We start from the raw sequence: 26544 nt of genomic DNA, 5'->3' as shown, positions 1-26544 counted from the left end.
TGAACCCAAAGTAATGACGGGTTAGAACTTATTAGAAAAATATTTGAAATGTGGAATTAGCATTTATGGGATGGACATGTTCCATGTTCATGCATGAAAGTTGATGAGCAGTTATGTTCAGAGAACATGGTGCATTTTGTGTATATGTGGAATAAAAATTTGGGTTTATTGTACTCTGTATTTAAAATTTTCTAATAGTATTTTCATTATCCCTTATTCTTATGTAAATTGTCAAATGACCTCAAAAATACAGAAAATGTAAGAGGTCCAATGGACCCAAATGATATTTCTCCTGGCATGTTGAGAGTTAAAAGATGTCAAGAAAACTGTCAACGGTTTTCATATGTTATTTAACCACCCTCCCTCCCTTGTAGTCTACCCATCTAAAGAGTTGGTAGAAATTTTAGGATTAGTTATTTTATTTGTTCTAGTTTTTAAGAAGAAAATAGAGCCTGAATTTAAATTTCTTCTAAAATTCTACAATGATGCAGTTATTGTTTTAATAGCACTGTGAAGGTTAATGGGAGCATGACATTACAATAACAAGTTTAGGGAATATTTAAAGGTGGTTTGTCTTTGGGATTATTCCATGAGAAAGTTTAATTTTGCATCATTCTCAACATTATAAAATACTAAATGTAAAGATAAATTTGTCAGTGATTTTGTAGATACGTAAAACGCCATAATTTGACCTAGAAAAGTCCAGCAATGTTGAGCATTAAATTTGGACTAATGGAAAGGTTAAATTTTGTTTTGTGTGCCAAGAGAAAGACAGAAAAAAAGTTTTGTCAGTTACTTTACCATTTTATGCAAAATTGAAACAAACACATACAAAGTATGTTTTCCAGGGGAGTAAAAGCACATTTAATAATGTAAGTGACAGGAGCTGCCTACATTTTCTTGCCTGAGACTTGTTTCCCTCATGACCTTTCAGAAATGAAACATTCCGCATTTGTCCTATAGTGGTTCCTTTAGAAATTTAGCATATTTCACTTAGTCTAAAGTTAATCATCACCTTTATTCTCCTAAACAATACGAGGACTTAAAATGTTTTAACTTTGGTCAGTCCACTCCTGATTTTTGTGCTTTTGTTGTACTATATTTCAGATGTTCTTAACCCCACAACTGTTGTTGAACAAAATTATTGTTTTATATAGCTAGTATTTAAATTTGCCTTCGTATTTACCACTTTTTTTATTATTATTTAATATTCATTCCCTCAGATCATTTTCATTCTTCCTAAAGTAAATCTTTGAGAATGTCCTTTAATGTGGGTCTACTGATAACAATGTTTTTTTGGTTTTTCTCTGTTTTTTAATCTCAAAATATCTTCATTTCACCCTTCTCATTCTTGAGAAGTCATCACTTAGTTTCTAGGGATTTTTTTTCCTCAAGCTACTCGTGCTTCTCTCTCTTTGGTGTTTACAGTTTCACTCAGATGCGTCTTGGTGAGAACTCCTTATTTAATCCTACTTAGGGTTAGTTGGGGGCTCCTGGATCTGAGGATTGTTATATCAGACATTCTATTTAGATGTTTCCTCTCTCCCTTTTTCTTCATTTGCAACTCCAATGAGTTGTAAGTTACCATTTTTTATTCTTTTCTCTTGGTCTTTTAACCTCTTTAATATCTTTCATCTCTTTGTGTGCCTTCTGAGTAATTTTTATAGATTTTTTTTTTGCCAGCTATGTCTAATCAGTTGCATAATGCCTTTCTGAGTTTCTGATTATAATTTTTATATACTGTATTTCATTTCTGGAAATTCTGTTTTTTTTTTTTTTTAATTCATCTGGTTGTTTTTGATTGAACTCTTAGTTCTTGGTCTTGGTTTTCATAGTCTCTTTAAGTGTACTTATTTTATATTTCGTATCCAATACTAATACTTGTAGTCTTTTTTTTTTTTTTTTCCAAACTCTTGCTCCTAGTATCTTGTTTCCTTATGGGTTTTGTTTGTGATTTTTGATTGAGATCTCCTCTTTTTTGGAACATGGTAGCATTAGAGAGGAATGAGCATTTTGTGGTACCTGGAAGGAAATAAATAAATAAACGCCAAACCAAGTAGTTAGTTTTCCTGGTCAGCTAATGTGAATTCCAGAGCCCAAAGTAGAGGAGTGCTGGCTTTTTGTTAAGAATTATCAGGAGAGGGCTTCCCTGGTGGCACAGTGGTTGAGAGTCCGCCTGCCAATGCAGGGGACGTGGGTTCATGCCTCGGTCTGGGAAGATCCCACATGCCACAGAGTGGCTGGGACCGTGAGCCATGGCCGCTGAGCCTGCACGTCTGGAGCCTGTGCTCTGCACAGTGAGAGGCCCACGTACAGCAAAAAAAAAAAAAAAAGAATTATCAGGAGAGGCTTTTCTCTCTTTTACTTGGAGCCAAGGCTGAAACAGGAAAGTTTCCTTACAGTTCTCCCTTAAAGGGGGAAGTGAGCTTTTTCCTAATTCACCTTCTGTTAGTTTTGTGTGGGAGTTCCAAAATTCTAAGCCATTACTTCCCTATGCCTTTGATGTCTCTGCTAACATAGAAAATATTTGTACAGCAGCACACCAGGTAAACTGGGAGGAGATTTGGAGCCCTAGATAAGACTGTTACACAGCTGTAGGCAGCATACTTGGGGCTCTGGCCACTTTTTCAGTGCTCATTTTACCAGAGAACAAGTACTGTTTCCATGTCATAAGATAGAAGGAAACATTTTGCTTAAAGGGGCAGTAAGTAAAGAGCAGGAAAATGAATGGTGAATACCATTACAGACTCTAAGTTAATGTTCTGTATCGTAAAATGGTGGTTCTCAAACTTTTTGGTTTGGGGACCCTTCTAACCTCTAATTATTAAAAACCCCCAAAAGCTTTTGCTTATGCAGATTATATAATATTTACTATTTTAGAAATTTTTAAAATATTTATTAAATTGTTTTAAAATAGTAAAAATACCACTACATGCTAACCAGAAATATCTTTATGCAAAATAACTATATTCCAACCACTGAAAAAGTAGTAAGATGAGAAGCATTGTTTAACATTTCTACAAATCGTTTTTTTTTTTTTTTTTTGGTGGTACGCGGGCCTCTTACTGTTGTGGCCTCTCCCGTTGTGGAGCACAGGCTCCGGACGCACAGGCTCTGGACGTGCAGGCTCAGCGGCCACAGCTTACGTGCCTAGCTGCTCCGTGGCATGTGGGATCTTCCCGGACCGGGGCACAAACCCGTGTCCCCTGCATCGGCAGGCGGACTCAACCACTGCGCCACCAGGGAAGCCGCCTCTACAAATCTTTTTAATATCTCAATTAAGATGGTTGGATTCTCATACCTGCTTCTGCATTGTCTGTTGCAGTAAATTGTTTGGATTAAAATATATGAAGGCAATCTGTAATTGAAAAGGGAGAACCAACCTCCTGAGCCCTCTGAAACGGTCTTAGGGACCCTCAGCGGTCCTTGGATCACATTTTGAGAACCACTGTTGTATAGAAACTAACGGAGGTGTAGGATACCGCTTATGCGGATGAGCCATTTGTACACATAAGTTATTTTAATTTCAGTAGTGACTATAAATTTAGTAGTGTAGTATGAAGCCAGGTCATATTAATGGAATTCAAAAGCACTTAGAGATGGGCCTGAAGTTGGATATAGATTAGGGTTGAGGCCAGAAATGTAGATATTAGAGTTGTGTTGGGATAACTAAAAAGGAGTATTTAAATTCGGGGTTGGTTTTTTGGTCATTGAAGTTGCCAGCTTGAGAATTCTATTCTGATATCTTTCTGCTTATCTTTCATTACTCCCAGAGTAATGCATTAATTAATTAAAAATAGTATAGAAGGGCTTAATGAAAACAACAGTCCCTTATTTTCCTTCTCCCTGCCTCCCAGTTCCCCACCTTTAACGCATTTTGGTTTTATTTCTAACCTCCATATCACTAAATAGTATGCTGCTTTTTTATGTCTTAATTTATCAACTTTATGCATTATAGTTTGATTTCTTACAGTCATGGTTAGGATTTCATACATACTCTCTCATGCTTCTCATTTCTCCTCCCAGATTCAGTGATAATGATTATTTCTGTTGCTTCAAACAATACACACCAATTCTAGTTCCATCAAAGGTAGACAGTATCTTGGTACTCTCTAAGAATCTTGAAACCCTTGTGCTTTACTTTCCCTCTCTCTCCACCCCATCCCCCAACTCAGCTCTCGTTTTCCTTGTGATAACACTTATATTGTGTTCTGTAATCATAGTTTATCTTCCGTGATTTAGGTTGATTCTAAAACCTTAAAGCAGAAAACTGTTTCATTATTATGACTGTAAATAGTATTTACTCTGGAACCAAGTACTGTTCTAGGATTAGAATTCCTCATGTATTCCATTTTTACAACCCTGTATCACTTAATAGAGAATTTTTGCAGGGTCAATTTCAAACAGATTTTTCCTTTTTTACACCCTACTAATTGCTCAACTGAGATCATGACTTTTCTTGAGCAGTTTCATATTTCCTGAAGTCTTTCATTACCCTTTTTTCACACAAATCTTCTTGGTGCCTTGATTATATCATGAGATTTTCCCAGGCTCTTGGTCTGCTGTCTATTGTCCAGTCATCTGTTTTCCTAGACATCCTTCTCCTGGAGGCTTCTGTCCTTCCTTTGATTTCAGTCTCATAAACTTACTGCCTTTCTGGGCCTGCTGCATAGCTGCCGACCTGGGCTTTTATCTGTCTCCTGAGTTTGAATCCACTGTGTGTAGGATCCCATTATATCTTTCTTGTTTTATTTTTTGCTGAAGTACATTTTCATGTAGCTTCCTAAGAAAAGGCATGTGGGAGGTAAACTCCTTCATACCTTGAATGTCAAAATCATTATTCTGTGTTAATAGTTTAACTGGGTGCAGAATTGTACATTGATAATCATTTTCCCTTGAATTTTGAAGATATTACCCTATTGGCCTCCAGCCACTGGTGTTATCAGTAAGTCTGATTTTCATTTACTTGTATGTAGGTGATCTGTTTTTCTTCTCTCCCGGAGATTTAAAGGATCTTTTTTTTTGTCTTGTGTTATGAAATGCTATCAATATATGTCTCTCAGTGTTGTTCTTTCATTTCTGTTTTATACTCCGTAGATATTTGAATTTGAAAATACGGGCCTCCCTTCAATAGTGGGCAATTTCTTAATTTCTTCCATCTGCTTTTTTTCTTTACTCTAGAATTCCTTTTTGTTGGAATATTAGACCTGCTATATTTATCCATTCTCTTTTCTTTTGTCTTTATCTTGTCCATGTCCTTCAACTTTATCTTCTAACTAGTGTAAAATTCTTGTTTTATGGATACAAATTAGAGATTTTTAAAATTCTTATCTGTTGCTTTGAGATATCCATTTCCCATGGGTTCATTCTTATTTCTTTTGCAGTTTATAGTAGGTTTTCTTTAAACATCTGGTGATTTTAGCTGGCTGTTTATTTCGGTAAGGCTTCTGGCTGGCCTCACTTTTTGGTAAGCAAGTAGGGAGCAGACCATTAACCTCCAGCTTAAGTTCAGAAATATGAAGGATGTTTTTACTCTTCAATATTAATAATTTCCTAAATACTCTCCCCCCCGCCTCCCACCGCCAAGAGAAATACCCTTCCATTTTATGTCTGATTGTTTCTTTTTCTTTTTGGTATCTTTTTGTTTGTTTGTTTGTTTATTTATTTTTGGTGGCATTGCGTCTTCGTTGCTGCGCACACGGGCTTTCTCTAGTTGTGGCGAGCGGGGGGCTGCTCTTCATTGCGGTACACAGGCTTCTCATTGCGGTGGCTTTTCTTGTTGCAGCATGTGGGCTCAGTATTTGTGGCTTGCGGGCTGTAGAGTGCAGGCTCAGTAGTTGTGGCGCACTGGCTTAGTTGCTCCGTGGCATGTGGGATCTTCCCGGACCAGGGCTCAAACCCGTGTCCCCTGCATTGGCAGGTGGATTCTTTTTTGTGGTATGCGGGCCTCTCACTGTTGTGGTTTCTCCCGTTGCGGAGCACAGGCTCCGGATGCGCAGGCTCAGCGGCCATGGCTCACGGGCCTAGCCGCTCTGCGGCATGTGGGATCTTCCCAGACCGGGGCACGAACTCGTGTTCCCTGCATCGGCAGGTGGACTCTGAACCACTGCACCACCAGGGAAGTCCCTGTCTGATTGTTTCTTAAACTTTCTTACCCATGTTGTTTATATATTTGTTTCATAATTTATTATTTAATTTGTCCCAGTTTAAAACTGACTGAAGCTGATATGATTTAATTTATTCACAAAAGGATATTACCATCTAAGTAAAAGCTTCTGCTCTACTGGATGCTTAGTAAATGAAAATCTTCTCATATTTCACAAATTATTTTTAATGGCACAAGATTTGGGATTTTATGTCCTGTTCTATTTAAGTTAAAAAATATATATTTATTTTTGGCCACACGGCTTGTGGGATTTTAGTTCCACAACCAGGGGTTGAACTGAGGCCCTTGGCAGTGAGAGCACGGAGTCCTAACCACTGGACCGCCAGGGAATTCCCTATTTAAGAAATCATTTAAAGACAGTTAAAAGTCTTACATTTTATGTAGGGATATAATTTAACACCTTTTATTCTCACACCCCAGACTAGGCAAAAACCTTGATTTGAACTGTTTCAACTTAAGACTAATTTTTATGTAAACTAATTTGAACTTGACCTGAATTTTTAAAAATTAATTTACTTATTTAGACTTAGCTACTTGATACTTAATTGAACGGCTATAGTCCAGTGTAGTCATCTATGTCATGTGAAAGGCAGTTTTCCTAAAGGTATTTGAAATTGGAAGAGAATTTCCCAGATGGGTCTAAGATAACAAATCAGAGAATCTTTATTCTGAATAGTAGTCAGCTGCCCTAGCCCTTGACCCCCTGGGAACTGGGACTGGATCATCATTCTTCATGATGCTTTGGTGGAGCATGTTTTTGCAGCCCGGATGATGGTTAGGGACCTGGCTCTACAGAGCAAGTTAGGTTAGACAGCCCTAGGGATGTGTATGGTAATTGCTAAATGCGCTGGCATCTTTTTATATGATTCCTGGGAAGGGTGACTATAAAATTTATTGTTCAAACTGAGACACATAGGAGAGTGAGAATACTATTAATAATTATGCTGGGGCAATAAGCATAAACCAGAGCACAAGGTCATCCCTTCCTGAGTCGCATGGACTTTTAAAGATCAGTGGCAGGCTTCCCTGGTGGCGCAGTGGTTGAGAGTCCGCCTGCCAATGCAGGGGATGCGGGTTCGTGCCCTGGTCCGTGAAGATCCCACATGCCACGGAGCGGCTGGGCCCGTGAGCCATGGCCACTGAGCCTGCACGTCCGGAGCCTGTGCTCCGCAACGGGAGAGGCCACAACAGTGAGAGGCCCACGTACCGCAAAAAAAAAAAAAGATCAGTGGCAGTTTAAGTCAAATTGCCTGCCTAGTGTACTTGACATTCCTATTCTACTCCAACTTTTGTTTTTTGTCCTATAGGACATGTCTTGGGGACCATGAAATGTGAACAGATACTCGATAAAGAGCAGTGGGATGAATGAAAAGAGTATAGGAATTCAAGACTGTCTGAATTTTACATAACCATGTAGCCTCTACGTGGGAAATCTTATCAGTAAATGTTAAATACAAGTTTTGCCGAACTGGTGTATTTATATTTTAAACATAATTCTTTTTCTCAGTTCTAGGAATTTTGAAGAAGTATATGTTATTGGAATTTTTCTTAAGGACGTGGAATTATCCATTGAAAATGTCAATGCCCAACCAATTTCCCACTATTACCGTTTAAACTTCCCTTTTCCTGTCTTATAATTGGCATATATGTAGGAAATGTTAGCTAATTTTAGTATCAAAATGTGGAAAACCTCATCCAAATAGAAATTATAAGAGTTTCTTTGGACTCTGTTCTAAGTTTTTGTTTTTTTTTCTTTTTCATATTGGGCTGAAATCTGCCACCCTTCCATCCATTGGTTCTAGTTCTGTTCTCTGGAGCAGCATGGAGTAAGTCTCTTCTATTAGAAGGCAGCTATCATATCTTCCAAGGTCACTTTTTCTAGACTGAATGTCCCTAGGTCCTCTACTTTTATGTGAAATAATACCCATACTTATAAACTTCATATTGATTCCCTTTGAACACATCCTAATTATCAGTGTTTTCCATAATACAGTTAAAATATGATGGCCCCAGATTTTAATTCTGTGCCATATTTTTTTTTGGTATTGTGCATACCAGTGAAGAATACCCTGTACTATAACCCATGAATCAAACACTCTAGTTTATTAGTGCAGCTTCAGCTTACGTCAGGTATTTTTTTCTTAGCTATTCTTAACTGTTGGCTCATATTAAAACTTATGGTCAGGGCTTCCCTGGTGGCGCAGTGGTTGAGAGTCCGCCTGCCGATGCAGGGGACACGGGTTCGTGCCCCGGTCTGGGAAGATCCCGCATGCCGCGGAGCAGCTGGGCTCGTGAGCCATGGCCGCTGAGCCTGCGCGTCCGGAGCCTGTGCTCCGCAACGGGAGAGGCCACAACAGTGAGAGGCCCGCGTACCGCCAAAAAAAAAAAAAAAAAACTTATGGTCAGGTAAATAACTGTTGGGGCTCTCCTTTTTTCAAGAAGGCATTTTTCTGCCTTGGTAATACAGATTTAGCAAGTGTGATTGTGAATGTATTACTTACTCAAGAGAACCTAAAACAACAAAAACGTTTTCATTTGCTAACATTTGTGGGCCTGGTTTTATGTGATATAGGCTCTCAATTTAAAAATTAAAGTAAATGCTATTTTAACTTTAGCTGAAGATTCATTTGATTTACAGTTTTAGAAACTTTTTGTCTCTCTGAGGTTTAAATGTTATGATTGCAAAGCATCTGACTTAGGTCTCCTTTTGCAACATGTGCTACTTTTTAAGAGAAAAAGAAATGTGTGTAATGAATTGCTGCCTGAAACCTGGAAAATTTATCTAAAATAATAGATATTCCATTGTAAATTCTGTACCTTAGAGCAGGATTTCTCAACCTCAGCACTGTTGACATTCTTCGGATAATTCTTTGTTGTGGATAGCTGTCCTTTATGTAACAGCATCACTGGCCTCTACCCACTAAATACCAGTAGCACACATCACCACCTCCTCCGCAGTTTAACCATCAAAAATATCTCCAGACATGGCCAGATATCTCCTGGAGGGCAAAATCTCCCCTAGCGGAGAACCACTGCCTTACAGCATCAGAAGTATTTAAGTCATCTCGGTAATAGTTTCTACCTTAAACGTTTTCCATAATTGGAGTTAGAATACAATATTTTTCTTGATATGATTTCCTTGTAGAGATTTTTTTTAACTATAGTACATAATAAAGAACTATACATATAACAAATACTTTCTTAAGTTCCTAGGTTGATCAGTTTTTTCTTTCTTCCTAATACTTCTTATCCCAGTTTGTCCTCCCTGCTTTGTGATATGATCTTTGATCTGAAACATATGTGTGACCATCTAATTTATTCAGATTAAGGAATGAAAATTATGCAACAATAACAAATAGGGTGTTGGTTAGGTGGTTTATTAAGCTCAAATACCTGTTCTTTTGTAGTCCATGATTAAATTATTGGGAAATGTGCTTTTGATTTAAGTTGATTAAACTCCTAGATTTTAAAAATTAAATTGTATTATGTTTATTCTTCTACTCCACGATATAGCCAGCAGCCAGCTTCGGGTGTAGCCTACTCTCATCCAACTACGGTTGCTAGCTACACTGTCCATCAGGCTCCAGTAGCTGCTCACACAGTTACTGCTGCCTATGCACCAGCAGCCGCCACAGTTGCAGTTGCCAGGCCTGCTCCAGTAGCTGTTGCAGCTGCTGCAACAGCTGCTGCATATGGAGGGTACCCCACTGCACACACAGCAACTGACTATGGTTATACACAGAGGCAACAAGAAGCACCTCCACCACCGCCCCCAGCTACTACACAAAACTACCAGGTAAGAAAACTACTTTCATTAGCCTTAACATATAGGTTCAGTGGCTTCAGTATTTAATGTAATGTCCAAGCCAATGCTTCTCAAATTTGGGTCTTCCAAAATATACCTCTAATGATACAGAAAAGTGAGTGTGTATTCCTATAATTTGGGGGTATACTCCAAGCATTAAGTTTCCTTGCAGTGAGTTTTATATTAATAATCCCCCAGTGCATTGCACTCCACTCTATATATATGTTTGCTTTAATTAAAAAAATATAGTAATTGGGACTTCCCTGGCAGTCCAGTGGTTAAGATTCTGCGCTTCCACTGCAGGGGGCACAGGTTCAATCCCTGGTCAGGGAACTAAGGTTGCACATGCCACATGGCGTGGCCAGAAAAAAAAAGATACATTAATTACTGGTTAAGTATTTTAATTTCATTACAAGTTTTTGAGAAAAATTAAGACATATAGGGTCTTCTGCCCCTTCTTTAAAATTTTTATTTATTTATTTTAGGGTCTTCTGCCTCTTGTTGGTACTATGGCATTATTTATCCACTTGGGACACCCCTGTGTCTCCTATTTTGAGAACCATGAGCCTCAGCTGAATAGGACAAATTACATAGTGTCTTCTTGAAACTTATCAAGGGTGGAAATTCTATTGCCTAAATGTACATTCTTCCCTCAAGGTGTTCTTTCTTAGTTTGTAATAGAAATTGATCCTGCTCTTAATTCATCTAATTGCTTCTTGTTAGGTTTATAGGGACATAAAGATCTAAGTCTGTTTATGGTAATATAATTCTCTTTATGTCTGATATGACACTAAATTACTACCTGCTTATTTAATTAAATTTGGCCCTAATCCTTTATCCCATTTTTTGTTTGTTTGCTTTTAGGATCTGTTTTTTAAACTTTGGTCCTTCTGGACTTTGCCTGGTTTTTAAATATTCTTTCTAAAATACGGGGATTTATTTTGTTAACTAAGAAACTGACATGAATCAACAATATTAGTATTTGCTATTAATATTTAGCAGGTTACTAAACTCAGGATTACTTTAACATGTGTGATTGTTTTCATTATGTCCAGAGACAGAATATAATAAATTTTATTGGTTTTGATAGGATGTATGAAGCCCATCATTTTCTGGGCCCTGCCAACTCTTTCTGCCTTTCCTCCTGCATACATCAGGTGTACCTCCCCAGTTCTCCTCATTATATGCAGTGCCAGAATTCACCCAGCTCTCCGTGATCTTCGTTGCCTTGGAGATTTATATTTAGCGTTCCTTTCCCTTGGAACCTCTGTTCCCCTTTCCTCCACCTGGAAGCTCCTACTCATCATTATGTTAATGAATAGTAGTAAATAAGGAAGAATGAAAAGAAAGCTGGAACAGTCACAAAGCTTAGAACACCCAGGTGTTCTTTACTGTGGCATCCATCTTTAAGGCAGATCCGCCAAGCAATTTTTTAATAAAATTAATTTTAAAAAAAAATAATGCTTATTTTAAAATTTTGATGATTTTTCTGATTGTAAAAGTTAAGCATACTGCTTAAAATGGTTTTGACCTTATTTGATGAAGTCCAAAATGAATGCCCTTTGTATTGAATTTGAATCTTCTGTCTCTGTTCATACATATTTAGGCTTTTGTTTTCTTTTATTGCGTTTTTAATATAGTAAAGATGAAGGTTTTTTTCCGTCTGCCACTTCACTCATAGCAAGATTTTCTTTCATTCTCTTTCTTTAGGACTCGTACTCATATGTAAGATCCACAGCTCCTGCTGTAGCTTATGATAGTAAGCAGTACTACCAACAACCAACAGCAACTGCAGCTGCTGTAGCTGCTGCCGCCCAGCCTCAGCCTTCTGTTGCTGAGACCTACTATCAGACAGGTGGGTTTTATTAACATATGCCCTTTCATTGTACACTATTGAAACATATTATTCAAGGTGTTTTTTAACGAAAATATGCTTTTGAATCCATCTAAACTCATTGTGTTATATTACCTTGAGGGGCAGGTTCTAACCATGTCCTTCTCTTTCTCCACAAGAATGCCTTTGAGTCCCAAAGAGAGAAGATCTTGGAGGCAATTCATAATCATGTCCTTCCTTCCTGAAAGTGTATTTCATATCTGTTCTTCAGATTATAGTTCTTTTCCTGTTGAAATAAGCTGTACAAAAGAAGTTGTGGCAATAACTTCTGGCCACCTTCTTCTCGTTGTCTGAAATGCCCAGACATAACTGCTGACTGCCTTTGTAACTAGTGGAGGCCCTAATATGGTTTCCGTTTTGTGGACCCTTTTTTTTTTGGCCATGCCGTGCAGCTTGTGGGATTAATAGTTCCCCAACCGGGGATTGAATCCGGGCCCTCAGCAGTGAAAGCTCGGAGTCTTAACCACTCCGACTGCCAGGGAATTCCTGTGGACCCATACTTTTAACTCATCTTTCTCTGATCTGTAATGACAGTTGGTTCCGTTACCAGCCATTGATATTACAGTATGTATTAATGGTTTGAATGCAGGAAGTATTTTGTTTGCAAAGAAGCCTACATATTTGTAGTCTTTAAAAGATAGGTTTTTTTCATAGAGATTTAATTGAGAACTTTTAAAGCAAAGCTCTCTTAGTTCTGAAAAATAGCAACTCCTTTACTTTAATTTTTTTTTTTTTTTTTTTTTTTGCGGTATGCGGACCTCTCACTGTTGTGGCCTCTCCCGTTGCGGAGCACAGGCTTCGGACGCGCAGGCTCAGCGGCCATGGCTCACGGGCCCAGCCGCTCCGTGGCATGTGGGATCTTCCCGGACTGGGGCACGAACCTGTGTCCCCTGCATCAGCAGGCGGACTCTCAACCACTGCGCCACCAGGGAAGCCCTGATTTATTTTTGAGTAATACTTTTTTATTACTATTTATTTTATTTTATTATTTTTTGGCTGCATTGGGTCTTCATTGCTGTGCACGGGCTTTCTCTAGTTGTGGCGAGCGGGGGCTGCTCTTTGTTTTGGTGCACAGGTTTCTCATTGTGGTAGCTTCTCTTGTTGCAGAACGTGGGCTCTAGGCGCATGGGCTTCAGTAGTTGTGGCTCACAGCCTCAGTAGTTGTGGCTCACGGGATCTAGAGCTCAGGCTCAGTAGTTGTGGTGCACAGGCTCAGTTGCTCCGCAGCATGTGGGATCTTCCCAGCCCAGGGCTCAAACCCATGTACCCTACATTAGCAAGTGGATTCTTTTTTTTTTTTTTCTGTACACTGGCCTCTCACTGTTGTGGCCTCTCCCGTTGTGGAGCACAGGCTTCGGGCGTGCAGGCCCAGCGGCCACGCCTCACGGGCCCAGCCGCTCCGCGGCAAGTGGGATCCTCCCGGACCGGGGCATGAACCCGCATCCCCTGCATCGGCAGGTGGACTCTCAACCACTGCGCCACCAGGGAAGCCCAGCAGGTGGATTCTTAACCACTGGGCCACCAGGGAAGTCCTGACTCAGATCTTTCTAGGGTACTTTTAGTTCTAAGATTGATTTTATGAGTCCCTTAAAAGTGGTTTAAAAATATTTTGCATTATAATGACCCTGACTTTTCTTATCGTCTCTTTTCTAATGATTTGTGGGTACAGTGAACTATAATGAACTTCCTGATTAGTTACCAAGGTTAAATAGATTGTGCTTAAGAGTACTAAAGTGATCTAAGAGTCAGAAGACCTTGGTGTAGTCTGAACTCTGACATTGACCATGTGACTTCTGTGAATCATTTAGCTCCTGGACATCAGGGTTTTTTGGTAAAATGTTGTACTCTTCTATATGTTGTGTGGATCAAATTTCATGCTATGTGTAGGAAAAGTTTTATAAACTCTTAAGTGCTATTTATTTCAAATACTTTTACTTAACTAGGCATGAAATGAGTTTGGCCCCTGATATTTGGGCCTTTCTCAGAAAATTACATTTGTATGCTTTACTGATTATTAATAACAGATTAATTATTAATTTAGTGATAATAAGTCTCATAGATTCTTAAAGTATACATTTGTTTTAATATGTTCAGGGGCAGTGGAAAGTTTAGCAGAGACATTAATGGTAGCCATTTAAGAACAGCTGACTCATGCTATTGACATTTGAAGAATTAAGTCAGTAGCACCTTGTGGGTTGTAATTAGATTGAAGTTCACTATGGATAAAATCAGTAAAATGCCATGAATAGTATATGAAAAAGTTCCATGTAATTAAACATTGAAAACTTCACTGTGACTTAAATTATACTTTGAGGCTCTCTCTATTCTGTTCCCAATATTAAGCATAACTCTCAAGTAGACTGACTAGCCCAAATACACACATACACACACATACCCTTTTCTAAAAACTTTGTTTATTGCTAACATGTTTTAAATAGTGCTGGTGTTTTAGTTGGAAATTTTGAACAATGTCATTTTGGAAATATGTAAAAAGCATATGTGGAGGGATAGTAAATTTATACAGATGCTATATTTTATTAAGTTGGTGATAAGAATTTTATCAAGAAGAAATTGCTAACATAAAATTTACAGTTAATGATGTTTACATTTTTTTTCTAGGATACTGGTACAGTAACTATAGTGGTTCACCCTTCTAATTTTCTGATGTCTCTTTCCCAATTTAGCCCCTAAAGCAGGTTATAGCCAAGGTGCAACTCAATATACACAAGCCCAGCAAACTCGACAAGTGACGGCCATAAAACCAGCCACACCAAGTCCAGCTACCACTACTTTCTCCATTTATCCTGTATCCTCCACCGTACAGCCAGTAGCAGCTGCAGCTACTGTGGTGCCGTCCTATACCCAGAGTGCTACTTATAGTACCACGGCAGTTACTTATTCTGGTAAGGCTGATAAACTGTGTTTAAATGAGTAACCAAATTAAAAAGAGACTCACCAAGAAACTATCTTGATTTTCTATGGAATGATCTTACTCCCAGTAGCAAGAATTGGATTAATTGATAGGCGTTAATACAAATATATGTGCATAATGTGACAAATGAACCATAATCGAAGTTGTAAGGGTTTTTTTGGTTTGTTTTTTATTAATTAGATAAAATAACACCTAGTATTCTACAGGGTCATTTCCTGTCTGACTTTTCCAAATGAGTTTGAAAGTTCAAAGTTAACTTCAGGAAATAACCACTGACAGATTCTTTATATTGTTTTTTCCAGCTCTCAAGAAGCTATATCTTCATATTTATCCTCAGGAATAAGTAACCTTGAAAATATTGGGGGCCTTTATAAACATCCATAAGATGATGGTTATATAACACATCTCTTGGAAGGACAGAGCAGATTTATTTTCCTTAAATAATCATATATTTTCCCTGGAGAAGAATAATTACTAAAACCTTCTTGCTGTGCCCACTGCTCTTCCTAATTTCCAGCTGAGGTACTTTGTAGTGTTGCAGTGATGAAAGTCACACATGGCTTTTTTGAAGACACTTAGCCTTGTATTACTGCATGGTTTGTTGTTGTTTTGCATTTTATTTATTCCTTAATATGCTGTCTTGTTCCATGGAGGATTTAAGGTGACATAGGCCGTTGCATTTCTTACCTCTTGATGTTTTTGTGGTAGCCTAGCTACTGAATTTCTAAACTATTTTTTTATTTTTTAGAGATTTTTTTATCTCTTACCCTATGTCAAATCCTGTGCTTGGTGCTAGGGATAGAAATCAGGCAGGCATGATGTATTTGGGATCAACAGTTATTGTGGCTGGAATACAGGATACATGGGGTAACTATCAGGAGCTGAGGCTGGAAATGTCAGTGTGGAAAGTTTTGTAGGGTCTGCTGTGGTGTCTGTGTTTATCCTGTGGGCAGACAGGGTGCTAAAGAGGAGATCTCAAGAAGGGGAGCAATGGGAACACATTTATAAGTTAATTAAGACAGCCATGTGGAAATGAACTGGCATGAGGAGATGTTGTTATTCGGGATTGCCCAGTTACAACTTTTCTGCCTTTCTCTGATTAGCTAGTTATAAGTGTAAATGGAGTTATTTCAATGAAATCTGTTTGGACACTAAAAAAAAAATCCACATTAGCTTTAACAAAATAAGGAATACGATAGTATCCTTTCCTACTCCTTGTTTCTCTCTTGACTGTGCTCCTTCTCCCACTATCTTTTCTCTGTCTCAGTGTTTGTCTCTCTCAGTTGCTTGAATATACCTTACACAGAATGAAGATAATTATTTTTATTTACTGCTTTATTATGTAAGTAATACATCATTTTAAACCTTGAAAGTATGGATTAAAAAAGGAGAAAAAATTAAATTACTAGACATCTACCCCTAGACATTAATTACCATTAACATTTTAGTGCATGTCCTTCTAGACTTTCTTCCATGGGACTATGCATATATAAACATGGTTTCTTTATAAAAATGAATTTGTCTTGTATCTACTGTAGTGTAAACTCCTTTCCTCATTGTGAATGTTCTTTCTAAGTATAGAAATATACCATTCCTTGGTTTCATGTTTTTTCCCCAATTTTAGAAAATTTTAATTCTGCAGAAAAGTGAAAAAATATTATAGTACAACAAATGCCCGCACAACATTTACCTAGACTCACCAAGTATTATTTTAATACATTTGCTTTATCTCGCCTCTCTTTAAACATATTTTCAAATGGTTCAGCAGTGTTTTATAAGTTGCAGGCAACATGGTGCTTTGCCTAGAATTCTTCCACATGTATTTCCTAAGAATAGGGGCATTCTTTTATATAGCCACAATTCAGATAAGGAATTGGACATGGATATTATCTAATAAATTTTCTCCAGTTGTCCACAAATGTCTTTTATGGCTGGGCTTTCTCTGTGGTTAATGTATTTGTGTTTGTGCTTTGTTTTAAATTTAGGGTCCAGTCAAGGATTATGGGTTGTATTTGGTTGTTAGTTTCAGTTTCCTTTAATGTAGAATAACCCCTGTTTTTATCTTGTCTTTCATGACCTTGATGTTTTTGAAGAGTTCAGACCAGTCTTGTAGAATATCCCACAATCTAGATTTACCTGATTGCTTTTATGTTTAGATTCTGGCAGCTTTTTAGTTAATTAAACTACCTATGTGAGCATTACATTTCAGCACATCAGGTGCACAAAATAAATGTCAGTTTATTCCTTATTGATGGTGCCAAGTATAATCACTGATTAAAGTGGTGACTACCAGATCTTTCCATTGTAAAGTTACCTTTTTCCATTTTATAATTAACCAAGTAATCTGTGGGCCTATTGCTCAACTACCTTTCTCTCTAAGGTGTTAGATCCTATGAAAATCTGAGTAACTGAATCAGGTTCTCCAATGGTGAATGCAAAATCCTTTTACTAAGAATCAATGTAAAAGGATTTGGATTCTTAGACATTCTTCCCTAAAAAGGAGTCCCCTCACCCCTTCTTTTTTAGTATTACTGTGGGCTCCTTTTTTATTCAGTGTAGTATCCATTGCTTTCATTTTTCTTTCTGAGGCACACAGTGTCCCAAATTTGGCCAGTGGGATCCTTTTTAAACCAACTCTGAGTCTTTTGAATTTGGCATCATTTGTCTTTGAGCACTTCTTTCCTTTCTGGCACAGTAAGATGTTATTCTGCCTGGTTCACCATTGTATCCCTAGCATCCAGCATAGCATTTGACATAGGGTAAGAGATAAAAAACCTCTGAGAAATAAAAAAATATTTTTAAAATTCAGTAGCTAGGCTTCTAACAGCCAAGATGCAACAAAACATCAAGAGATAAGAACTGAAATTGCCCATATCACCCTAAATCCTGCGCAGAACAAGACAGTGTATTAAGGAATAAATAAAATGCAAAACCACAACAAACTTTGAGCCTTTCCTGCCTTAGACTCACAATTAGCCATTTCACAAAGGAGCGCCTTGGTTTCTGCATGGCATTGGTATTTAGAAACCAAGATCTATGCTTAGAAAAACATAGTTTTTAATGACTAATACTGTCTTATTGTATGCATGTACCACATTTTAAAGGTTCTTTTTGGGGACACTTAGTTTCATATTAAGGAAAAACTAGAAACGACACTAGGTAAACATCCTTTTATGTAAAGATTTGTGTGTTTGCCAGTTGTTTCCCTAGGATAAATTCCTAGATTTGGAACTGTTACATCAGAGTATATACACTTTTTAAGGAACATGTGATACACAATGTGAAATTGCCATCCAGAGAGATCATTATTAGGGCTTCTGAATTCTGTATCTGCAATTTTATATCAGCTACAACTTAAGTCAGCTATTCTTCTTATCTCATTAAAAATGAGTTCTAGAGTATTGGTACCTACGAAATGATGACTTGTAGTATGATGCATTTACTGTTGAAGTGATAATTTTTGTTTCTGATACCATACCTTTAAAAATTATATTTTAACTGCTATAATTATGCAACTTTCTAATTGACAGGTATTTATAATAAAGGTGCTTTTTAAGTGAAACTGTTTTAGCATTTCCAGATTGAGCTTTTACTTAATTTAGAGACACATCCTTATATTTATTTTCCCATAGTGCTTTATAAGAAATGTACGTTTGTTTCCTAGTAGTTATAGGAGATTTAAAGGTGTTCCTTAGCAGAATTCCAGAACCTTCAGCCTACCTTTCAGTTTATGCTTTGATTTTTTTTTTAAAAAGCTAAGTAGTAAGCTATAATTAAGCTTACCTTTTTATTAGTTTTAGACTACATGTGTACAAATGAAGGAGGTTATTTTGTAAATATTATGCTTAACCTAGTGATTTTTGTTGTTTAAATAACACAGAGGACCTTATGATCTCTTAGCCTCAGTTTTTTCATCTCTAAAGTAAGTATAGTAATACCTGCAATACCTAACTTATAGTTCTGTTGTGAGACTTCACTGTGTCTGGAACACTGCCTCCCATATTGTGAATTCTCAATTTTAAACCTAGGGAATTCCCTGGCGTTTCCAATGGTTAGTACTCAGCGCTCTCACTGCTGTAGGCCTGGGTTCAATCCCTGGTTGGGGAACTAAGATCCCGCAAGCCGTGAGAGGTGCTGCCAAAGGAACAAAAAAAAAACCCTAGAAGTCCTGGTCATCCAGCATTGTAGGATGCTGCTGCCCTTATTCTCCTTTTTATTTTCTTGATACATAATTCCTGAAGTTATATTTTAAGTGGCATGTTTACAGTTCCTACACACAACTAGTCATTTGGAAATTTTATATTAATAAAGATTTTATATAGAAATTATGGTCCTAACCAGTAATAATCCACAAGTAGCTTTGTTATTTTAAAAATCAGACAATTTTATGGTGTTGTTTAAAGAGCGAAATTTAAACTGTACATGTTTCCGACTATAAATGTGCAAGTATTTGGCTGAGCTTAATTATATTCTTTTATCACAAACTTCAGTAATAGAGGCCACTGGTAGGACTGACAAAGAATTTATTGATTTTTATAGAATTTTTCTTTTAACCAATTATACCAAGTGTTTTCTAATTTTTAGAACTCTGTTCATATGCTTATTATTGATGTGTTTACCTGCTTCTTTCTACTTTCATTTTTAGGTGTTTTCTTCGTTACCACATTTTCTTTCTTTATATCTTCGTAAGCATTTATATAATTCAATAACCTGACATAAAAGTCTATGAAGGTTTTTCATAAAAGTTGCCCAACTACTTTCTCTCTCCCTCTCTCTCCCTCTCCCTCTCTCTCTCTCTCTCTCTCTCTCTCTCTCAATCTGTCCGCTTTCAGATTCCTATGATTCTGATTTCCCATGCATCTTAACCTTCACCTTTCCAATTCTTATTTTCTCCCCTGTGTGTGTAATATATATTGGAGTCAATGTGTCATAAGTCTTTACTCCTCAGTATAGCAGCCTGCATTTGAGATACCAAAAAGTTCAGTTTTCCTTAAGTCGTTCTCCTGTGCCATCATGGCAACTAGGAATCTCTCTCTTGAGCCTTAACTTTTGGCCCACTCATTTCCACTTTAGGGGAAAGGATGATAATTAGGGAGTCCAGCAAATTTCCAGAGATCTTAGTTTAGGAAGCAGTAAGTTTTCCAGTTTTGTGATAACATAATCATAACATTACACCATGTATATATTATATCAATAACTAGTCTAATGTGTTACTCATCAAAGACTTTGAACAATGGAAATGGATAGAATCCATACATTTAACCAGAAAATTCAGTGCTTTTTCACCTTTTGGAAGATGAGAACCAGTGTATTTGGTTCTTTATTTCAAAATCTTTTCTTTGTCGTCCTAGATGTTCATCTGAACTCCAACTCCATATTATGGACTTCTGCTAAGCTTCATTCACCTTGCCTCTCCAGACCAGCTTCTATCAGCTCCTTGCTTTTGTTGGTTGCACAACCCATCAGTCAGTCCCTGGGATTCAGAATCTTGGTGTCATCTTTGTGTGTTTTCCTCTTCTTTCACATATTTTTATCCTCTAAGCCACCAAGCATGTAAAATCTTACTTTCATGACTTCCTTCTTTTTTCCTTTCTAGTATCCTAGTTCAGACTCTTCCTCAAATCCAGCACTTCCCAAATTATTCAGAGGAATTCTGCTTGGGGAAATACTAATGATAGGTTCTATAACCACATAAGTTTATCAAGCCTATCACTTCCCTCCAACGGAACTATAAGCCTTCTTGAAAGCAGTGTCCAAGTCTTATTCTTACTTCATATCTCCATGACACCTGGCACGTATTGCGTAAATACTATGTTGGTTGACTTACATTAAAAGGAAGATAAGTGAGATTTTTTTCCCCCAGGTTTTGTAAATAGGCACATGAAAACCTACCTTTATTAGCAGCATTTATTGGATTTACATTCACAGCATTTATCTTGGCCTTTTATAATTATGTAATATAACCTTTGTTTGATTTTATCTGTAAGGTACATCTTATTCAGGTTACGAAGCAGCCGTCTATTCAGCTGCATCCTCCTACTACCAACAACAGCAGCAGCAACAGAAGCAGGCGGCGGCGGCGGCGGCAGCAGCTGCTGCAACAGCTGCTTGGACAGGGACCACCTTCACTAAAAAAGCACCATTCCAAAATAAACAACTGAAACCAAAACAGCCTCCCAAACCACCCCAGATTCACTATTGTGATGTTTGTAAGATCAGCTGTGCTGGACCACAGGTACTTATGTTGTATGCTTTACCATGAGTCTTCAGTGGTTGGGTTTTTTGTTTTTTGGTTTTTTTCCTGTTGGTAAACTTAAAATAAGTGATTTAGGGAAGAGTCTATTTATAAAATCTAGTGAGTTCAGCTCCCTTCCCAACTTTATTTGTTAATACTTTATTTAAGGGTATCTAGTTTTCATATAAAACTTTGATAAGCAGTTTGGTGGACAAAAGGCATAGTATTTGAAAAGATCAGATTTTGACTCTTTAGTAGTTTCTTCCAGTTATATCCAGTCCCACCCTTGCCCAACCTGTGTACCTTCTTTTTAATTTACTAGATTAGTTCTGTCTACTTTTCAAAACAGAATTTGTAGGGTATTTTCAGTTACCAGCATTTGCTGAATTACACCAAATTAGGGAATATTTTAATATATGTGGCTAGTAACATAAAACCTTCTTTTTTCCTATTTTCAGTATGATAGGAAACAGGTTCATTGTGATTACTTGGTTGGGGGAGAGGAGACAGGTGGGGAATGTTTGCAGCAACCCAAGATTAAACCTGAACTGGAACAAGAATGTTGGTTTTAGGATTTGAGGAGTGTATCTTACTCAGTAGTGACTGTTTTAAAGGTAATGATGCTAAGAGTGGCAAATGCAAACCGTAAGAGACTTGTTGAATATGTGGTACCATGTAAAAGGATAGACCATGGCTGTAGGGTGATAGGTTAATTGCAGCATTTAGAATGAGTATATATATAAGGCTGACCATTGATCTGGGGGAGCTGGATGGTTACGCAAGAACAGGCCAAGGGTACTTCTGCAAGTCAGAGGCAGTGCCATAAGGGATTAACGAGCCTTAGAGAAAAATACCATTGAGGTGGTGAGGTAGAGTGAGTTAGAGTCTAGTGTAGACATAAGGAGGGAGAATAAGTTGGTATATAAGGGACCATGGTTCCAGTCCTCTCTGCAACTAACTTGTGGCCCTGGGCAACTTGGAGACCTTAACTTCTTTGGGCTTTTGTTTCCTCAGTTCTGTAATAAGGACTTGTCCTAAATAATTGAGGTTCAGACTGCTTCACAGAGCCACTTTAGACTGCCGCAGATAGTGAGAGGAGAATCAGATGGCTAGGTCTTATGCCTTCCTCTTTTGTTTCAAAAACAGTAACTTTCCTTACTTGTGCACAAGATTTCATTTTGAGGAAGGATTCTCTTGTTTAAAATTTAGAAAATTGTTGTTTTAGTTAATCTCCAAAGTCTCATCGAGCTCTGAGATTCTATGCTGTATATATAATTTTATGCTAATCATATGTCTGTATTAAAACAATTTTTTAAATAATACAGGAAAGAGTAACTATCTAGCCCCACTCAAGAAAAAACAAACTACCCAGCAGTCCTTATTGACCTCCTCTCATTTTAATAAAGCTACCTTCTTCAGTCATCTGCATTGAAGACGATTTTTTTTTAATGGTTTTTTGTTTTGTTTTGTTTTTTATTTTTGGCTGCATTGGGTCTTTGTTGCTGCGTGCCGGCTTTTCTCTGGTTGTAGCGAGCAGGGGATACTCTTGGTTGCAGTGAGTGGGCTTCTCATTGCGGTGGCTTCTCTTGTTGCGGAGCACAGGCTCTAGGCGCACGGGCTCAGTAGTTGTGGCTCGTGGGCTCTAGAGCGCAGGCCCAGTTGTTGTGGCGCACGGGCTTAGTTGCTCTGCAGCATGTGGGATCTTCCCGGACCAGGGCTCGAACCCATGTCCCCTGCATTAGCATGTGGATTCTTAACCACTGCACCACCAGGGAAGCCCTGAAGACAATTTTTAATGTATAATTTCACTATTTTGATGGGTAGTATTACAATAATACTATTTTTCCTTCGAAAGAGATAAAATTTTGGCTGTTAAATATTTTAAATAGGCTTTTGTTTATTAGGGTGGCATGGATTCTAACACAGATCCTATGTGAAAATGCATTCTGTGTTTGAAAAATAAAAGAAAGTGTTAGGTAAATGTATTCTTGGAAAACAAGGTACAGAGAACCACTGATGTATCATATATGTAGGGAAACCACATGCTGTTGTTCAGTTGCGTTTAAAAAATGTGTAGTGCTGATTTTTTAATGAGTATTAGAGATTTGAGAATTGAATAATTTCAAATGATGCAGATAGAAAATTAGTGAAGCAAAATTTATTCTTTTTGTTTGAAACAGACTTACAAAGAACATTTAGAAGGGCAGAAACATAAAAAAAAAGAAGCTGCATTGAAAGCCTCACAGAATACCAGCAGCAGCAACAACTCCACTCGTGGGACTCAAAATCAGCTACGTTGTGAGCTCTGCGATGTGTCTTGTACAGGAGCAGATGCGTATGCTGCCCACATTCGTGGTGCTAAGCATCAGAAAGTAGGTGTTTTTTTCCCACACACCCTTATGTCTTACTCTGTTTTCTTCTCCTTTTTCAGTGGGGGGTTTAAAGTAAAGGTGGCTTCAAAATTTGAAAACTTTGAGTGCATTATACACCTTGCTTACATGTATATAAAGGTGACATCAAATACTCTTTGCTTAAGGAAGGAAAGACTGGAGACCTTTCTTCTTTAAATTTAACTAGATCGTTTTTTTCCACCAACTGGACATTGAGTCATGTGATTGTTTTCTGCCTTTTGTCATGCTTACAACTAGGTTGGTAAGCATGTGGCCAAGTCATTTCCTTACCTGGTGGTAGATGGAATATGTATCCATATCTGCTTCACGGAGATTATTTTGAAAGTAATAAGTTTTTATCTAAAAATGTATAACAAAAATACAAAAAAGAAAAATATAGTTAAGATTTTCATTTTATAGTGTCTTTTAGACAAACTTTTTTAAAAACTTTTATATTCTCCGAGTTTCCTGACAAATAAATATGCTTTTATTTTGTAGGTGGTTAAATTACACACAAAACTTGGCAAACCCATTCCTTCAACAGAACCAAACGTTGTTAGCCAAGCTACTTCTTCAACAGCCGTGTCTGCTTCAAAACCAACTGCCTCTCCTTCAAGCATTGCAGCAAGCAATTGTACTGTGAATACTTCATCAATTGCAACTTCTTCAGTGAAAGGTCTTACAACTACAGGAAACTCGTCTCTTAATAGCACAGCCAACGCTAAAGTATCAGCAGTGCCTGCAAATATGGCTGCCAAGAAAACATCTACACCCAAAATAAACTTTGTTGGCAAGTACTGAAGATTCTCTGTGTTCCTTCTAACTCTGTTAAAGTGATGTTTCTCTTCCATTCCAGGACTAACCCTTCTACTTTTGCTGTTGTATCAGTCTTCTCCTTTCCTGGGACCTTATTCAATCATATATCTGTATTTTTTTCTTGAAATTTTTTCAGTTCCCTTTTCTTCAGCCAGCAGGTATACCTGTGTCTTTCATAATCTTAAAAAAATATATGTATATATTTTCCCATTTCTCAGGCTGCTAACCTAATTCTTATTTTCTCTACTTACTATCCAGTCCTCAGTCTCTTACAGTGTTTCGACTCTGTGCTTTTCTGAAACTGCTTTCAGGAGTCACCAAAGACCTACTTGCCTGATTGATTGAGTGGCCAGTTTTCTGTTTCATGCTTTTGACCTCTCTAACATTTGACACAGTTGACTGCTATACCTTAAAGCTTAAGATATGTCTCTGTCTCTATTCCATGTCCACTCACCTCTTCCTCGGGTATCTTTATTGGTTCTCCTGCCTTCATGTTCATTAACTGGTGGTGTTCCTAAGATTCTGATTTTGGCCCTCATCTCACTTACCTAGTATTCATGAGTGGTCTCATCTATTCCACTGTGTATGCAGTGAGTTTAAACTCAGTTGGGCCAATTCAAAACCCCCACCTGAGTTCTAGAGCCATATTTTAGGTATTTACTGGTCACTATCTGTATGGTTCTGTTGATGCCTACTAGTGTCTCATTCTAACTTTTTATCTCATCACAAGAGTACCATGAAATAATCTCATAAACTGCTGCTTTTTCACATGGAGAACTTCACTGACATCATTTCTTCTTATTTATTGCCTCTTCCAGTCGTTTATCTAGTCCTTTTGTTTCTGTCACTACAGTATTTCTCCAAAAAGTGTTGTTTCCTCTTCAGAGCCACTGCCTTGGTTTTTTGGGGTTTTTTGTGGTATGCGGGCCTCTCACTGTTGTGGCCTCTCCCGTTGCGGAGCACAGGCTCAGCGGCCATGGCTCACGGGCCCAGCCGCTCCGCGGCATGTGGGATCTTCCCGGACCGGGGCACAAACCCGCGTCCCCTGCATTGGCAGGCGGACTCTCAACCACTGCGCCACCAGGGAAGCCCCATAGTCTTTTTAACGCCATGTTTTTGTGCTTTTCTTGTACATACCACTGTTTCTGTTTAGACATCATTCTCTTTTTTTCTGCCTGACAGTTCATACTCATTGCTCTTCTTTCAAAGCCCAGCTCAAGTGTCACACCCTTGGTAAAGCCATTCTTAACTGGGTCAGTTTAAAGGGTTGTGGCTCCTTTCCTTTACATTCCCACAATACTGTTAATACTTATAACAGCACTTGCCACATTGTACTCTAATGACTTATATATTCCCTTAAATTGTTGGCACCTCAAAGACAGCCACACTGTCTTATTCTTATTATATTACTAGAACTTAGGACAGTGCCCCATCCCATCCCATAAGAGCCATGGTGGGGACAGAGAGCACCACTGGATATTGGGACGTAGAGAAGGGGAAAGAAAATTCAGACATGTATTTAATTAATAAGATAAAAAAGCCAAGTGGTTTACGTGGCTTTTCAAACTTCTGACCTGCTCTGTGTCAGGCAGGAGTTTGACAATTGGTAGAAAAGATCAGAACTTTATCTGAAGTTCTTGTTGTATCAAGCCGTACATTATACAAAAAGAAAATTTAAATCACTATAATTCTTTTATGCTCTTCTAGGTGGTAATAAGCTGCAATCAACAGGAAATAAAACAGAAGACTTAAAAGGAACCGAATGTGCTAAAAGCACTCCTGTCACTGCTGTACAGATCCCGGAAGTAAAGCCAGACACAGTGTCAGAACCAGTCACACCTGCGTCCCTTGCTGCTTTGCAGAGTGATGTGCAGCCGGTGGGCCATGATTATGTGGAGGAGGTATTGATTTGAGAATACTACTGCTGTGAGATCAGATAAAGGGAAGACGTGTGTCTTTGTTACAAGCATGCTTTACATGTATAATGATATTGAATTATATTTTAGGTTTAGATTATTTAAAAAGGAATATCAAAGGCATCTTCGTTGAAGGTTTTTTTTTTAAGCTTGCCTAAGTGACATCACAATTTTTTTGTTAACTTCTCTCTTTCCCTGCTGACAGCCATCACTGTGGTGTGAAGTAACTTTCCATCTATTTGGCAGGCATTCTTTTAATATAACCCTTCTACTGTTCTTCTGAACAGAAAAAGTAATAAAAATTGTGAGCAGCAGAAATGACAAAGACAGCAAATATTTCCTTCCGAACAGTCAGTTTCATGTGTAAAATTAAGGTTGCTGATTTAACAG

The 26544-nt window shown here is 37.9% G+C and overlaps 1 protein-coding gene across 2 annotated transcripts in view; it reads left to right on the top strand.

Moving 5' to 3' along the window:
• The window catches only part of ZFR (zinc finger RNA binding protein), a 77113-nt gene that overhangs the window by 8706 nt on the left and 41863 nt on the right, over positions 1-26544 (top strand). The window contains exons 1-8 of one of the 2 annotated variants that reach the window (XM_082652596.1): positions 7981-7992; positions 9680-9962; positions 11682-11826; positions 14550-14768; positions 20785-21032; positions 23213-23404; positions 23921-24212; positions 25946-26139. In XM_082652596.1, the coding sequence (XP_082508722.1) occupies positions 7988-7992; positions 9680-9962; positions 11682-11826; positions 14550-14768; positions 20785-21032; positions 23213-23404; positions 23921-24212; positions 25946-26139 (1578 nt within the window). In that variant the 5' untranslated portion in view covers positions 7981-7987. Of the gene's footprint in view, positions 1-7980; positions 7993-9679; positions 9963-11681; positions 11827-14549; positions 14769-20784; positions 21033-23212; positions 23405-23920; positions 24213-25945; positions 26140-26544 lie in introns of those variants that run through there. The other variant, XM_082652595.1, reaches the window with a different exon arrangement.

The sequence above is a fragment of the Grampus griseus genome (assembly GCF_964374135.1).
Source record: "Grampus griseus genome assembly, chromosome: 3".
Classification (NCBI taxonomy): Eukaryota; Metazoa; Chordata; class Mammalia; order Artiodactyla; family Delphinidae; genus Grampus; species Grampus griseus.
The sequence above is the reverse complement of the archived record's forward strand: the minus strand, read 5'-3'. Positions and strand labels throughout refer to the sequence as shown.